The sequence below is a fragment of the Oncorhynchus mykiss genome, chromosome 4 (assembly GCF_057628025.1).
Source record: "Oncorhynchus mykiss isolate SJ-2025 chromosome 4, ASM5762802v1, whole genome shotgun sequence".
Classification (NCBI taxonomy): Eukaryota; Metazoa; Chordata; class Actinopteri; order Salmoniformes; family Salmonidae; genus Oncorhynchus; species Oncorhynchus mykiss.
In genome coordinates, this window is record NC_143025.1 from 6887244 (window position 1) to 6901317 (window position 14074).

At 39.7% G+C, this 14074-nt stretch overlaps 1 protein-coding gene across 2 annotated transcripts in view; it reads right to left on the bottom strand.

Annotated features, from left to right (window-relative positions):
• Positions 1–216: 216 nt before the first annotated feature.
• kcnc1b (potassium voltage-gated channel subfamily C member 1b) overlaps positions 217–14074 on the bottom strand; it is a 73852-nt gene continuing 59994 nt past the window's right edge. Inside the window, exon 4 of one of the 2 annotated variants that reach the window (XM_036968853.2) lies at positions 217–3777. In XM_036968853.2, the coding sequence (XP_036824748.2) occupies positions 3644–3777 (134 nt within the window). In that variant the 3' untranslated portion in view covers positions 217–3643. Of the gene's footprint in view, positions 3778–8691; positions 12122–14074 lie in introns of those variants that run through there. The other variant, XM_036968852.2, reaches the window with a different exon arrangement.

The following is a 14074-nucleotide window of genomic DNA, read 5'->3' on the forward strand; positions in this document are numbered from 1 at the left end:
AATAAAGCTGTAGAGACCATACAGTTAGCAGAATATGCTTCAATTTCATTGTGTAAGTTTATCTGTGCAAAGAATTTACGATTTGAGACTGGTAGGGAGCCTAAAAACATTGATGTCACTGACATGAAATTATCAACATAATCGACCAAATTGACATAAAAAGAAGATGAACAAAGAACCTTCTTCAAAAAAATAAATCAACACACTGAAAAATAATGATGTGTTTTTTTATTTCATTTTTTTTTTCACTATTTATTGTACAAGTCTGACTCTGAACTGGTCAGAACTGGTCTGAACTGGTCAGGAAAAAAATACACAGAAATCCTTAGACAACAAACCAGTTGAAACGATCACTGAAGGGAACGAACACCTTGTTTGTTTTTAATTAAGTAACTATACGCACAAAATGTATGTTGTTCAAACCAAACACACACTGTTCCTGTGTCACAAAACAGCATTAGTGGCCTGTTTGTTGTGTTCATGATTCTGTTATAAAGGATTACTGCTGGGTCGTATTCATTAGAGCATGCAACGCAAAACGTTTCAAAACATTTTACAACGGAAACAAAAATGTGGTTTTATCATTGGACAATGTGAAGTCCCTCCACGTTTCACTCGGTCTACTTCCGTTTGCTTCCTAATGAACACGACCCTGTTGTTTGGTCCATGATGGACACCATAGTTCCCTCCCATTGTGCTCAGTGAGTTCCATTGGCAACCATTGGTCCAGCTGTGTTCTGTCAGGAAGCATATCGACATCAGTAGGCAGTGTTTTTGCAGTTGTTTTCATAAAAAAATGCTGGTCCCTTAATAACCACTGGATAACAATAACTAGTGTATTTAATATTACAAAGGATGTAAATTGGTTGATAACACTTCTACTTAAAGCCTGCAGGTATAATGCATTATGACGTGGTTATACAGCAATGTCTTATCGTCTCATTGTGACCAAATAAGTCATTTGGAGTGGGTTGTACATATTACACATATAGAAACACAAGATGTTATAAGCCTTATAATTAGACATTATAAAAGTGCACATATGCTTATAAAGAAGTAATAAAGTATTATCCCAGCAGACAGTAGGCGAAGTATTACCAAATATATGTTTTTACAACCAAATGACTAGTACTTTTTTTAAATTATTACTTTTTTGTATATTATTCACCTTTGAATATCTATACATGTTGAGTTTGTTATACTGCCTTGCCTGCCTGTTATTATTTGTTTTGAATGCGACCCTGACAGTGGAACAGGTTGCTTTCAGAAGCTCGTCTATTATCACTGACCATCGACGTGACTGACAGCTGAACGACCACACTGACCGGTCATCGATGTCGGTGAAGACAACGTGGACGATTCAATAAAAACAGAGGCACTTTTTTCACTACGATGAGCGACAATATTCTGGCTATGATTTAAGGTTAGGTTGGTTTTTACCTATTAAGTGCCCTCAAATGCTAAAAGTTTTTAAAAAAAAATAACATTAAAATGATGTGTGTTGCACATGATTGTCTGTTGAAAATGTAGGGTGACTGTAGCTAATTTGGTATTTTCATCCTACAGTCATGACATTGAATAAGATGTACTCGATGTTACTCAACTGCAATCTTATGTTGATACTTGATATGCATAAATAATGTGTGGCATTTTCTATCAGGAAGGTAGCCCTAAAGGGGGATTTGCTTAACCAGCAGATCTGGTCGTTGTAATGCCTTGGCTTAGTGATCAACAGAAGAGGAATTTGTGGTGTGTTTTTATTAATAATGATATTGAATGTTGTTGTGTTTGGTCTCCTATGTGGATATACAGTATTTCATATATTGTGTTTGGTCTCTTATATACAGTATTTAGTTCCTAACTTTGATATATTCAATTCTAATGAAAGGAATGCTAAAGTTCACAGGCGTAACCAGTGCAAAAGGCTATTATTGTTGTTAATAATATTTTAATCATTGTCGTTATTGTTATTATTCATATTATCCTCATTGTTATTATTGTTATTAGTAATTGTATTATTATTATCATTATCGGTATTGTTATTATTAATTGTATTATTATTATCATTGTCGTTATTGTTATTATTCATATTATCCCCATTATCATTATTATTGTTATTATTAATAGTATTATTATTATCATTAGCGGTATTGTTATTATTGATATTATTATTATCATTATTGTTATTATTAATATTAATATTATCCCCATTATTATTATGGTCATTATTAATATTATGATTAACATTATCATTAGTGTTATTGATATTATTAATATTAATATTATTATCATTGTTATTATTACCATTATTGTTCATTGTTATTATTAATGTTATCATTATCATTATTGTTATTATTGATATTACTATTATCATTATTATTAATATTATCATTATTGTTATTATTAATATCATCCCCATTATTATTATGGTCATTGTTAATATTATTATTAACATTATTATTGTTATTATTAATATTGTAATTATTATCATTAGCGTTATTGTTATTATTGATATTATTATTATCATTATTGTTATTGCTATTATTAATATTAATATTATTATCATTGTTATTATTATCATTATTGTTAATTGCTATTATTATTGTTATCATTATCATTATTGTTATTATGAATATTATCATTATTATTAATATTATTATTATCATTATTGTTAATAATTTTTGTTAATAATATTATCCTCATATTATCCTCATTTTGGGAGGCAGCGTAGACTAGTGGTTAGAGCGTTAGACTGGTAACCACAAGGTTGCAAGATCGAATCTGACAAGGTACAAAATCTGTCATTCTGCCCGTGACCATCATTGAAAATAAGAATCTTTTCTTAACTGACTTGCCTAGGTAAATAAATATGAAGACTTGCTGATAATTTTTTGGGGAAGGGGTGATAGAAATAGAATCTCATTAAAGAATCTCATTCTAGAATCTCATTCTAGTTCTATGGATATATAAAGAATCTCATTCTAGAATCTCATTAAAGAATCTCATTCTAGAATCTCATTCGAGTTTATGGATATAAAAAGAATCTCATTCTAGAATCTCATTAAAGAATCTCATTCTAGAATCTCATTCTAGTTCTATGGATATAAAAATAATCTCATTCTAGAATCTCATTCTAGTTCTATGGATATAAAAAGAATCTCATTCTAGTTCTATGGATATAAGTAATCGAAGTAAACACGTTTTTTTTTTTTAAACAGAAGCAGCACAGAAGCAGCACACAAATATTTGATAATCACTCCCAAAAACCTTTGAGAGTACTAGCAGTAGTACACAACTTCTGCACACAAAAGTGTATACACAGGCACATACACACCAAACAATAGGCACAGAGCATTACAGCACATTACAGCACAATAACCAGTCACAGATACTGAGCTACATGAGGCTTGACAACAACACTCCCTCTGTGCTACACCGATGCTGAGTTAGGATGCGTCTTAAAACCAAATGGCACCCTATTCCCTATGTAGTGCACTGCTTTTGACCGAGGGCCTGCATACAGTAGGTGGGAATAATCCTGTTCAAAAGGAGTGCCCTACATAGGGAATGAGGTGCCAGTGTAACACCCATTTGTTTAAAAACTGCAAATTTTATACACACAACAAACAAGGCTACTGTATTATCAGATGGGGGGCTGGTGTTGCGGTGAGGGGGTCTTATTATGGGACAGACATATCGTGGTGGGAACACCATGGTTCATTACACAAACTGAGTCTGATGCTGCTGGTCTGCTCCGAGGCTGTCGCAGTGTAGTCTCTACAAACACATCAAAAACAAAACAACACAGACAATTATTACAACAAATGACATCTTTGTGATGGAGATGGTTGATAGGTGGACTAGGATATCTCTACTAGAACAGTGTAGAGGACAGGTAGACTAGGATATCTCTACTAGAACAGTGTAGAGGACAGGTAGACTAGGATATCTCTACTAGAACAGTGTAAAGGACAGGTGGACTAGGATATCTCTACTAGAACAGTGTAGAGGACAGGTAGACTAGGATATCTCTACTAGAACAGTGTAGAGGACAGGTGGACTAGGATATCTCTACTAGAACAGTGTAGAGGACAGGTAGACTAGGATATCTCTACTAGAACAGTGTAAAGGACAGGTGGACTAGGATATCTCTACTAGAACAGTGTAGAGGACAGGTAGACTAGGATATCTCTACTAGAACAGTGTAGAGGACAGGTAGACTAGGATATCTCTACTAGAACAGTGTAAAGGACAGGTGGACTAGGATATCTCTACTAGAACAGTGTAGAGGACAGGTAGACTAGGATATCTCTACTAGAACAGTGTAGAGGACAGGTAGACTAGGATATCTCTACTAGAACAGTGTAGAGGACAGGTGGACTAGGATATCTCTACTAGAACAGTGTAGAGGACAGGTGGACTAGGATATCTCTACTAGAACAGTGTAGAGGACAGATTGACTAGGATATCTCTACTAGAACAGTGTAGAGGACAGGTAGACTAGGATATCTCTACTAGAACAGTGTAGAGGACAGGTAGACTAGGATATCTCTACTAAAACAATGTAGAGGACAAGTAGACTAGGATATCTCTACTAGAACAATGTAGAGGACAGGTGGACTAGGATATCTCTACTAGAACAGTGTAGAGGACAGGTGGACTAGGATATCTCTACTAGAACAGTGTAGAGGACAGGTGGACTAGGATATCTCTACTAGAAGTGTAGAGGACAGGTAGACTAGGATATCTCTACTAGAACAGTGTAGAGGACAGGTGGACTAGGATATCTCTACTAAAACAATGTAGAGGACAGGTAGACTAGGATATCTCTACTAAAACAATGTAGAGGACAGGTGGACTAGGATATCTCTACTAGAACAGTGTATGGCGGCGGGTGGACTAGGATATCTCTACTAGAACAGTGTAGAGGACAGGTAGACTAGGATATCTCTACTAGAACAGTGTAGAGGACAGGTGGACTAGGATATCTCTACTAGAACAGTGTAGAGGACAGGTAGACTAGGATATCTCTACTAGAACAGTGTAGAGGACAGGTGGACTAGGATATCTCTACTAAAACAATGTAGAGGACAAGTAGACTAGGATATCTCTACTAAAACAATGTAGAGGACAGGTAGACTAGGATATCTCTACTAGAACAATGTAGAGGACAGGTAGACTAGGATATCTCTACTAGAACAGTGTAGAGGACAGGTAGACTAGGATATCTCTACTAAAACAATGTAGAGGACAGGTAGACTAGGATATCTCTACTAGAACAGTGTAGAGGACAGGTAGACTAGGATATCTCTACTAGAACAGTGTAGAGGACAGGTAGACTAGGATATCTCTACTAAAACAATGTAGAGGACAAGTAGACTAGGATATCTCTACTAGAACAGTGTAGAGGACAGGTGGACTAGGATATCTCTACTAGAACAGTGTAGAGGACATGTGGACTAGGATATCTCTACTAGAACAGTGTAGAGGACAGGTGGACTAGGATATCTCTACTAGAACAGTGTAGAGGACAGGTAGACTAGGATATCTCCACTAGAACAGTGTAGAGGACAGGTGGACTAGGATATCTCTACTAGAACAGTGTAGAGGACAGGTAGACTAGGATATCTCCACTAGAACAGTGTAGAGGACAGGTAGACTAGGATATCTCTACTAGAACAGTGTAGAGGACAGGTGGACTAGGATATCTCTACTAGAACAGTGTAGAGGACAGGTGGACTAGGATATCTCTACTAGAACAGTGTAGAGGACAGGTAGATTAGGAAATCTCTACTAGAACAGTGTAGAGGACAGGTGGACTAGGATATCTCTACTAGAACAGTGTAGAGGACAGGTAGACTAGGATATCTCTACTAGAACAGTGTATGGCGGCGGGTGGACTAGGATATCTCTACTAGAACAGTGTAGAGGACAGGTAGACTAGGATATCTCTACTAGAACAGTGTAGAGGACAGGTAGACTAGGATATCTCTACTAGAACAGTGTAGAGGACAGGTAGACTAGGATATCTCTACTAGAACAGTGTAGAGGACAGGTAAACTAGGATATCTCTACTAGAACAGTGTAGAGGACAGGTGGACTAGGATATCTCTACTAGAACAGTGTAGAGGACACGTGGACTAGGATATCTCTACTAGAACAGTGTAGAGGACAGGTGGACTAGGATATCTCTACTAGAACAGTGTAGAGGACAGGTGGACTAGGATATCTCTACTAGAACAGTGTAGAGGACAGGTAGCCTAGAATATCTCTACTAGAACAGTGTAGAGGACAGGTGGACTAGGATATCTCTACTAGAACAGTGTAGAGGACAGGTGGACTAGGATATCTCTACTAGAACAGTGTAGAGGACAGGTAGATTAGGATATCTCTATTAGAACAGTGTAGAGGACAGGTGTACTAGGATATCTCTACTAGAACAGTGTAGAGGACAGGTAGACTAGGATATCCCTACTAGAACAGTGTAGAGGACAGGTAGACTAGGATATCTCTACTAGAACAGTGTAGAGGACAGGTAGACTAGGATATCTCTACTACAACAGTGTAGAGGACAGGTGGATTAGGATATCTCTACTAGAACAGTGTAGAGGACAGGTAGACTAGGATATCTCTACTAGAACAGTGTAGAGGACAGGTAGACTAGGATATCTCTACTAGAACAGTGTAGAGGACAGGTAGACTAGGATATCTCTACTAGAACAGTGTAGAGGATAGGTGGACTAGGATATCTCTACTAGAACAGTGTAGAGGACAGGTGGACTAGGATATCTCTACTAGAACAGTGTAGAGGACAGGTAGACTAGGATATCTCCACTAGAACAGTGTAGAGGACAGGTAGACTAGGATATCTCTACTAGAACAGTGTAGAGGACAGGTGGACTAGGATATCTCTACTAGAACAGTGTAGAGGACAGGTGGACTAGGATATCTCTACTAGAACAGTGTAGAGGACAGGTAGATTAGGAAATCTCTACTAGAACAGTGTAGAGGACAGGTGGACTAGGATATCTCTACTAGAACAGTGTAGAGGACAGGTAGACTAGGATATCTCTACTAGAACAGTGTATGGCGGCGGGTGGACTAGGATATCTCTACTAGAACAGTGTAGAGGACAGGTAGACTAGGATATCTCTACTAGAACAGTGTAGAGGACAGGTAGACTAGGATATCTCTACTAGAACAGTGTAGAGGACAGGTGGACTAGGATATCTCTACTAGAACAGTGTAGAGGACACGTGGACTAGGATATCTCTACTAGAACAGTGTAGAGGACAGGTGGACTAGGATATCTCTACTAGAACAGTGTAGAGGACAGGTAGATTAGGATATCTCTATTAGAACAGTGTAGAGGACAGGTGTACTAGGATATCTCTACTAGAACAGTGTAGAGGGCAGGTAGACTAGGATATCCCTACTAGAACAGTGTAGAGGACAGGTAGACTAGGATATCTCTACTAGAACAGTGTAGAGGACAGGTAGACTAGGATATCTCTACTAGAAGTGTAGAGGACAGGTGGGCTAGGATATCTCTACTAGAACAGTGTAGAGGACAGGTGGACTAGGATATCTCTACTAGAACAGTGTAGAGGACAGGTAGACTAGGATATCTCTACTAGAACAGTGTAGAGGACAGGTAGACTAGGATATCTCTACTAGAACAGTGTAGAGGACAGGTAGACTAGGATATCTCTACTAGAACAGTGTAGAGGACAGGTGGACTAGGATATCTCTACTAGAACAGTGTAGAGGACAGGTAGACTAGGATATCTCTACTAGAACAGTGTAGAGGACAGGTAGACTAGGATATCTCTACTAGAACAGTGTAGAGGACAGGTAGACTAGGATATCTCTACTAGAACAGTGTAGAGGACAGGTGGACTAGGATATCTCTACTAGAACAGTGTAGAGGACAGGTAGACTAGGATATCTCTACTAGAACAGTGTAGAGGACACGTAGACTAGGATATCTCTACTAGAACTGTGTATGGCGGCGGGTGGTGGAATGACAGTAAATAAAATGCGCTCTGCTTGTCATCATGGTAAAGGTGTCAGTTTGACCATGTATCATCCCATGCTTAGAATCAAGGCAAAGGCATCAGACGGAGATGTACTGTTTGTTTCCTAAAGGTTAAAGATTGTTGAGAATGTCGATACTCATGCCCACATCATGCTGTTGTTGTGTCAGAGGTTCAGTCAGTAGTTGCCATGCTTTGTTTGGACATTGCGTCATGCTCTCCCATAGTCCCAAGTCATGGAAGCACTCTTTGAACCCCACACACCCATGAACCATAGGCTATACAACGGACTAGCTATATGCTAACGGAAAAAAGTTACAAACATGAATGCATGTTTTGTCTGTTAAATAAAAAAACAGAGTCTAAAACACTGTTGTATTACAAAATTTATTTCATGCAATGATTTATTTTTATTTACATTTTGTATTTGAATACTTTTCTTTTGCATAATGTAAAATACATGCTCCCCCCCCCCCCCCCAAAAAAAAAAACATACTGTACTGTACTGGACCCTTATATTACGTACGAACATATAGTTCCACCTGTATCTCTTTTGATATTTAATCTTCACAAAGGGTTTTAACAGTTAACATCAAGCACCACCACAGAAGAAGAGACATGATCAGACAAAAGGAAATGGAAAACCTTGCCCAAATAAAGCAGGATATATATTTTATTAGGATTTAATTTGTCTGATAAATAAGTCAACTCGAGACTTGATAAAGTGCTTTTTCTCTATGTTTTACTGCCTAAGTACAGGTGTAAACGATATATCATCATGTCATGTATCATTATGTATTGTTAAACTGCAAAACAGTTCATATTATCTCACTAGTAAATCTTAATGAAGTCTGGTATATTAAGTCAAGTGTTACTCTTTTGAAAGTAGGTTCCTATATAAAAAATGATTTCCTAAAACCACACAGTAAGTAAACAATACATGAATTTGGGAAAGGCAAAACATGGCAGCTACATGAATAGTTCTGCTATGAGTCTCTTGCTATAGAATAAGCTGCTTCAGAATGTGCATAATAAACGGAAGGAGAAGCTTTTTAAAGAACGCAACATGTTTTTCTCACGTGTGACACAGTTAGCTTCTCGTTGAACATAATCTCATGCAACACATGCAAATGAAACCAAAGTTTAGTTTCTGTTGACAAAAACGTATCATCATCACTAGTCTCAGAAAAAATGGTCATTCTAGAATCATCATCATTCTAGAATCATCATCATTCTAGAATCATCATCATTCTAGAATCATCATCATTCTAGAATCATCATCATTCTAGATCTCTTCATCATTCTAGAATCATCATCATTCTAAATCTCTTGCTCATTCTAGAATCATCATCATTCTAAATCTCTTGCTCATTCTAGAATCATCATCATTCTAAATCTCTTGCTCATTCTAGAATCATCATCATTCTAGAATCATCATCAGATCTCATCTCATTCCAGATGTGAAATCTATACTGCCACTCTCAGAGATATAAAGTCTTTGTCTCATCATACACATCCTGTATTCAGAATTCTTCACTTTGCAACAAGGAAATACTTAATGGGAGATACTCAACAACCCCCTGCGTCCCAAATGGCACCCTATTCCCTATAAAGTGCACAACATTTGACCAGGGCCCATAGGGTCTATGGTCTAAAGTAGTGCACTATGTAGGGAATAGGGTGCCAGTAGTGCACTATGTAGGGAATAGGGTGTCATTTGGGACAACAGCAGGCAGCTGTTCGCTCCCAGTAAGTAAAACCATAGCTTCAGCATCATAAACATTTTAAAGCAGGGGTTAAATACATCTTATGAAATTGTCTTTATTTCACAAGTTTTGTTATAAAAAAGCAGATGAGAAAGTTGTTAATATAGAACGAAAAAAGTATGAGAAATCAAAAACAACAGAGCAACAGGCAATGATAGAAAGGTAGAACAAATAGACAATAGGGGATAATATCCTGTAGAATTACATAACAGACTAGTATATCAACAATGCTTTACTGGAGCTATCTCTGCCTCTGAACTAGGCAATCCATGCAAAGAGGCTCGTGTGACAATGTACTGGAGCAGCTGAGACTCCCATGCTAAGACCTTGTCTTGGGAGCAGCTGAGACTCCAATGCTAAGACCTTGTCTTGGGAACTGCTGAGACTCCTATGCTAAGACCTTGTCTTGGGAGCAGCTGAGACTCCCATGCTAAGACCTTGTCTTGGGAGGAGCTGAGACTCCCATGCTAAGACCTTTTCTTGGGAGCAGCTGAGACTCCCATGCTAAGACCTTGTCTTGGGAGCTGCTGAGACTCCCATGCTAAGACCTTGTCTTGGGAGCAGCTGAGACTCCCATGCTAAGACCTTGTCTTGGGAGCAGTTGTACCATTATTTCAATTTGGAGATAAACTGGAGATGGGGGGAAAAAAACAGAAAAAAGGAAAGCAAAAAAGGAACGCGGGAGTAAGGGCAAGAGTAAAACCAAAGAGAGGAGAGAGCAGTAGAGAGAGGGGAGAGCAGTAGAGAGAGAAGAGAGCAGTAGAGAGAGGGGAGAGCAGTAGAGAGAGAAGAGAGCAGTAGAGAGAGGAGAGAGCAGTAGAGAGAGAAGAGAGGAGTAGAGAGAGAAGAGAGCAGTAGAGAGAGGAGAGATCAGTAGAGAGAGGGGAGAGCAGTAGAGAGAGGGTAGAGCAGTAGAGAGAGGAGAGAGAAGAGAGAGAGAAGAGAGCAGTAGAGAGAGGGGAGAGCAGTAGAGAGAGAAGAGAGCAGTAGAGAGAGGGGAGAGCAGTAGAGAGAGGAGAGAGCAGAGAGAGAGGAGAGAGCAGTAGAGAGAGGAGAGAGCAGTAGAGAGAGGAGAGAGCAGTAGAGAGGAGAGAGCAGTAGAGAGAGGGGAGAGCAGTAGAGAGAGGGGAGAGCAGTAGAGAGAGGAGAGAGAGGAGAGAGCAGTAGAGAGAGGAGAGAGCAGTAGAGAGAGGAGAGAGCAGTAGAGAGGAGAGAGAGGGGAGAGCAGTAGAGAGAGGGGAAAGCAGTAGAGAGAGAGGAGAGCAGTAGAGAGAGGAGAGAGCAGTAGAGAGAGGGGAGAGCAGTAGAGAGGAGAGGGGGGAGAGCAGTAGAGAGAGGGGAGAGCAGTAGAGAGAGAAGAGAGCAGTAGAGAGAGGAGAGAGCAGCAGAGAGAGGAGAGAGCAGCAGAGAGCAGTAGAGAGAGGGGAGAGCAGTAGAGAGGAGAGAGAGGGGAGAGCAGTAGAGAGAGGGGAGAGCAGTAGAGAGAGAAGAGAGCAGTAGAGAGAGAAGAGAGCAGTAGAGAGAGAAGAGAGCAGTAGAGAGAGGAGAGAGCAGTAGAGAGCAGTAGAGAGAGGAGAGAGCAGTAGAGAGAGGGGAGAGCAGTAGAGAGAGGAGAGAGCAGTAAAGAGAGGAGAGAGCAGTAGAGAGAGGAGAGAGCAGTAGAGAGAGAAGAGAGCAGTAGAGAGAGAAGAGAGCAGTAGAGAGAGGAGAGAGCAGTAGAGAGAGGAGAGAGCAGTAGAGAGAGGAGAGAGCAGTAGAGAGAGGGGAGAGCAGTAGAGAGGGGGGAGAGCAGTAGAGAGAGGGGAGAGCAATAGAGAGAGGAGAGAGAAGTAGAGAGAGGAGATAGCAGTAGAGAGAGGAGAGAGAAGTAGAGAGAGGAGAGAGCAGTAGAGAGAGGTCAGGTCACATAGTGATAGGATTTGTCCAGAAACAACCCCTAGAGATCTGAGAGGATTGGAGAGGTGTAACTACGCAATAAAATATGGTGACAACTCCACCTTGCCCTCTGATAGGCTAGGTGGCGCTATCACCATATTGCCTACACCTATCCAATCCTCTCAGATCTCCACAAGTGTCTAGTGGGTTGTCCGGGGCTACCGTTAGGGGTTGATTCTGGACAGGGCCAAAGTGTCCTGGTGAACCATGCTAGAGTTCAGAGAATGGATGGGATGGGGGAGTGGGAGTGCTGGATGAGACAGGATGGACTGCAGGGTAGCGCGGCAACGCAGGAGGACGACACTCCAGAGGTGTCATGGCCGCCCAGGCCACTCACGCTCATGCCAGACATGCTGTTTAGGGCGCTCCAAGGCTTGTCATAACCTTCAGTTGGAAAACAGAGAGTGTTTTGAGTACAGTACAGTGCAGCATGTTTTGAGTACAATGCACTGAAAGATTTGAGTACAGTACACTGAAGGTTTTAAGTACAGTACACTGAAGGTTTTAAGTACAGTACACTGAAGGTTTTAAGTACAGTACACTGAAGGTTTTAAGTACAGTACACTGAAAGTTGAGCAAAGGGCACTGAACATTTTGAGTACAGTACACTGCAGTGTTTTGAGTACAGTACACTGCAGTGTTTTGAGTACAGCACATTGCAGTGTTTTGAGTACAGCACATTGCAGTGTTTTGAGTACAGCACATTGCAGTGTTTTGAGTACAGTACACTGCAGTGTTTTGAGTACAGCACATTGCAGTGTTTTGAGTACAGCACATTGCAGTGTTTTGAGTACAGCACATTGCAGTGTTTTGAGTACAGCACATTGCAGTGTTTTGAGTACAGCACATTGCAGTGTTTTGAGTACAGTACAATGCAGTGTTTTGAGTACAGTACATTGCAGTGTTTTGAGTACAGTACACTACAGTGTTTTGAGTATAGTACATTGCAGTGTTTTCAGTACAGTACATTGCAGTGTTTTGAGTACAGTACACTGAAAGTTGAGTACAGTGGACTGAAAGTTTAGAGTGTTGTACATTGCAGTGTTTTGAGTACAGTACACTGAAAGTTGAGTACAGTACACTGAAAGATTTGAGTATAGTACATTGCAGTGTTTTGAGTACAGCACATTGCAGTGTTTTCAGTACAGTACAATGCAGTGTTTTCAGTACAGTACACTGAAAGTTGAGTACAGTGGACTGAAAGTTTAGAGTGTTGTTCATTGCAGTGTTTTCACTACAGTACATTGCAGTGTTTTCACTCAAGTACAAGCCAATACATTTCTAAGAATGTGTCAAAATGTCTTTGTATTTCTTACAACCTGTTGCTTTCTTGTTTTAGTTTTTCTCCAAACACAAAAGTCAACAGATTTCAGTTAGTCAGTGAGGTCAACGAAAGCATTATCGTCCATGCACTACATGCATCAGATGTGGCAGGAGATAGTTCAGCTGCATGCATGCAAAGGGTGGTACTGGAATGGTTTAGAAGAGCAGACAACAAGTTGACAGACACCTACCACCTGAGTGGGGAATAATATCTTGGCAGCTACAATATATTGGAGAATATCCTGGCAGCTACAATATATTGGAGAATATGTTGGCAGCTACAGTATATTAGAGAATATCCTGGCAGCTACAATATATTGGAGAATATCTTGGCAGCTACAATATATTGGAGAATATCTTGGCAGCTACAATATATTAGAGAATATCCTGGCAGCTACAATATATTGGAGAATATCTTGGCAGCTACAGTATATTGGAGAATATCTTGGCAGCTACAATATATTGGAGAATATCTTGGCAGCTACAATATATTGGAGAATATCCTGGCAGCTACAATATATTGGAGAATATCCTGGCAGCTACAATATATTGGAGAATATCTTGGCAGCTACAGTATATTGGAGAATATGTTGGCAGCTACAGTATATTGGAGAATATCCTGGCAGCTACAATATATTGGAGAATATCTTGGCAGCTACAGTATATTGGAGAATATCTTGGCAGCTACAGTATATTGGAGAATATCTTGGCAGCTACAGTATATTGGAGAATATGTTGGCAGCTACAATATATTGGAGAATATCTTGGCAGCTACAGTATATTGGAGAATATCTTGGCAGCTACAGTATATTGGAGAATATCTTGGCAGCTACAGTATATTGGGGAATATCTTGGCAGCTACAATATATTGGAGAATATCTTGGCAGCTACAGTATATTAGAGAATATCTTGGCAGCTACAATATATTGGAGAATATGTTGGCAGCTACAGTTTATTGGAGAATATCTTGGCAGCTACAGTATATTGGGGAATATCTTGGCAGCTACAATATAT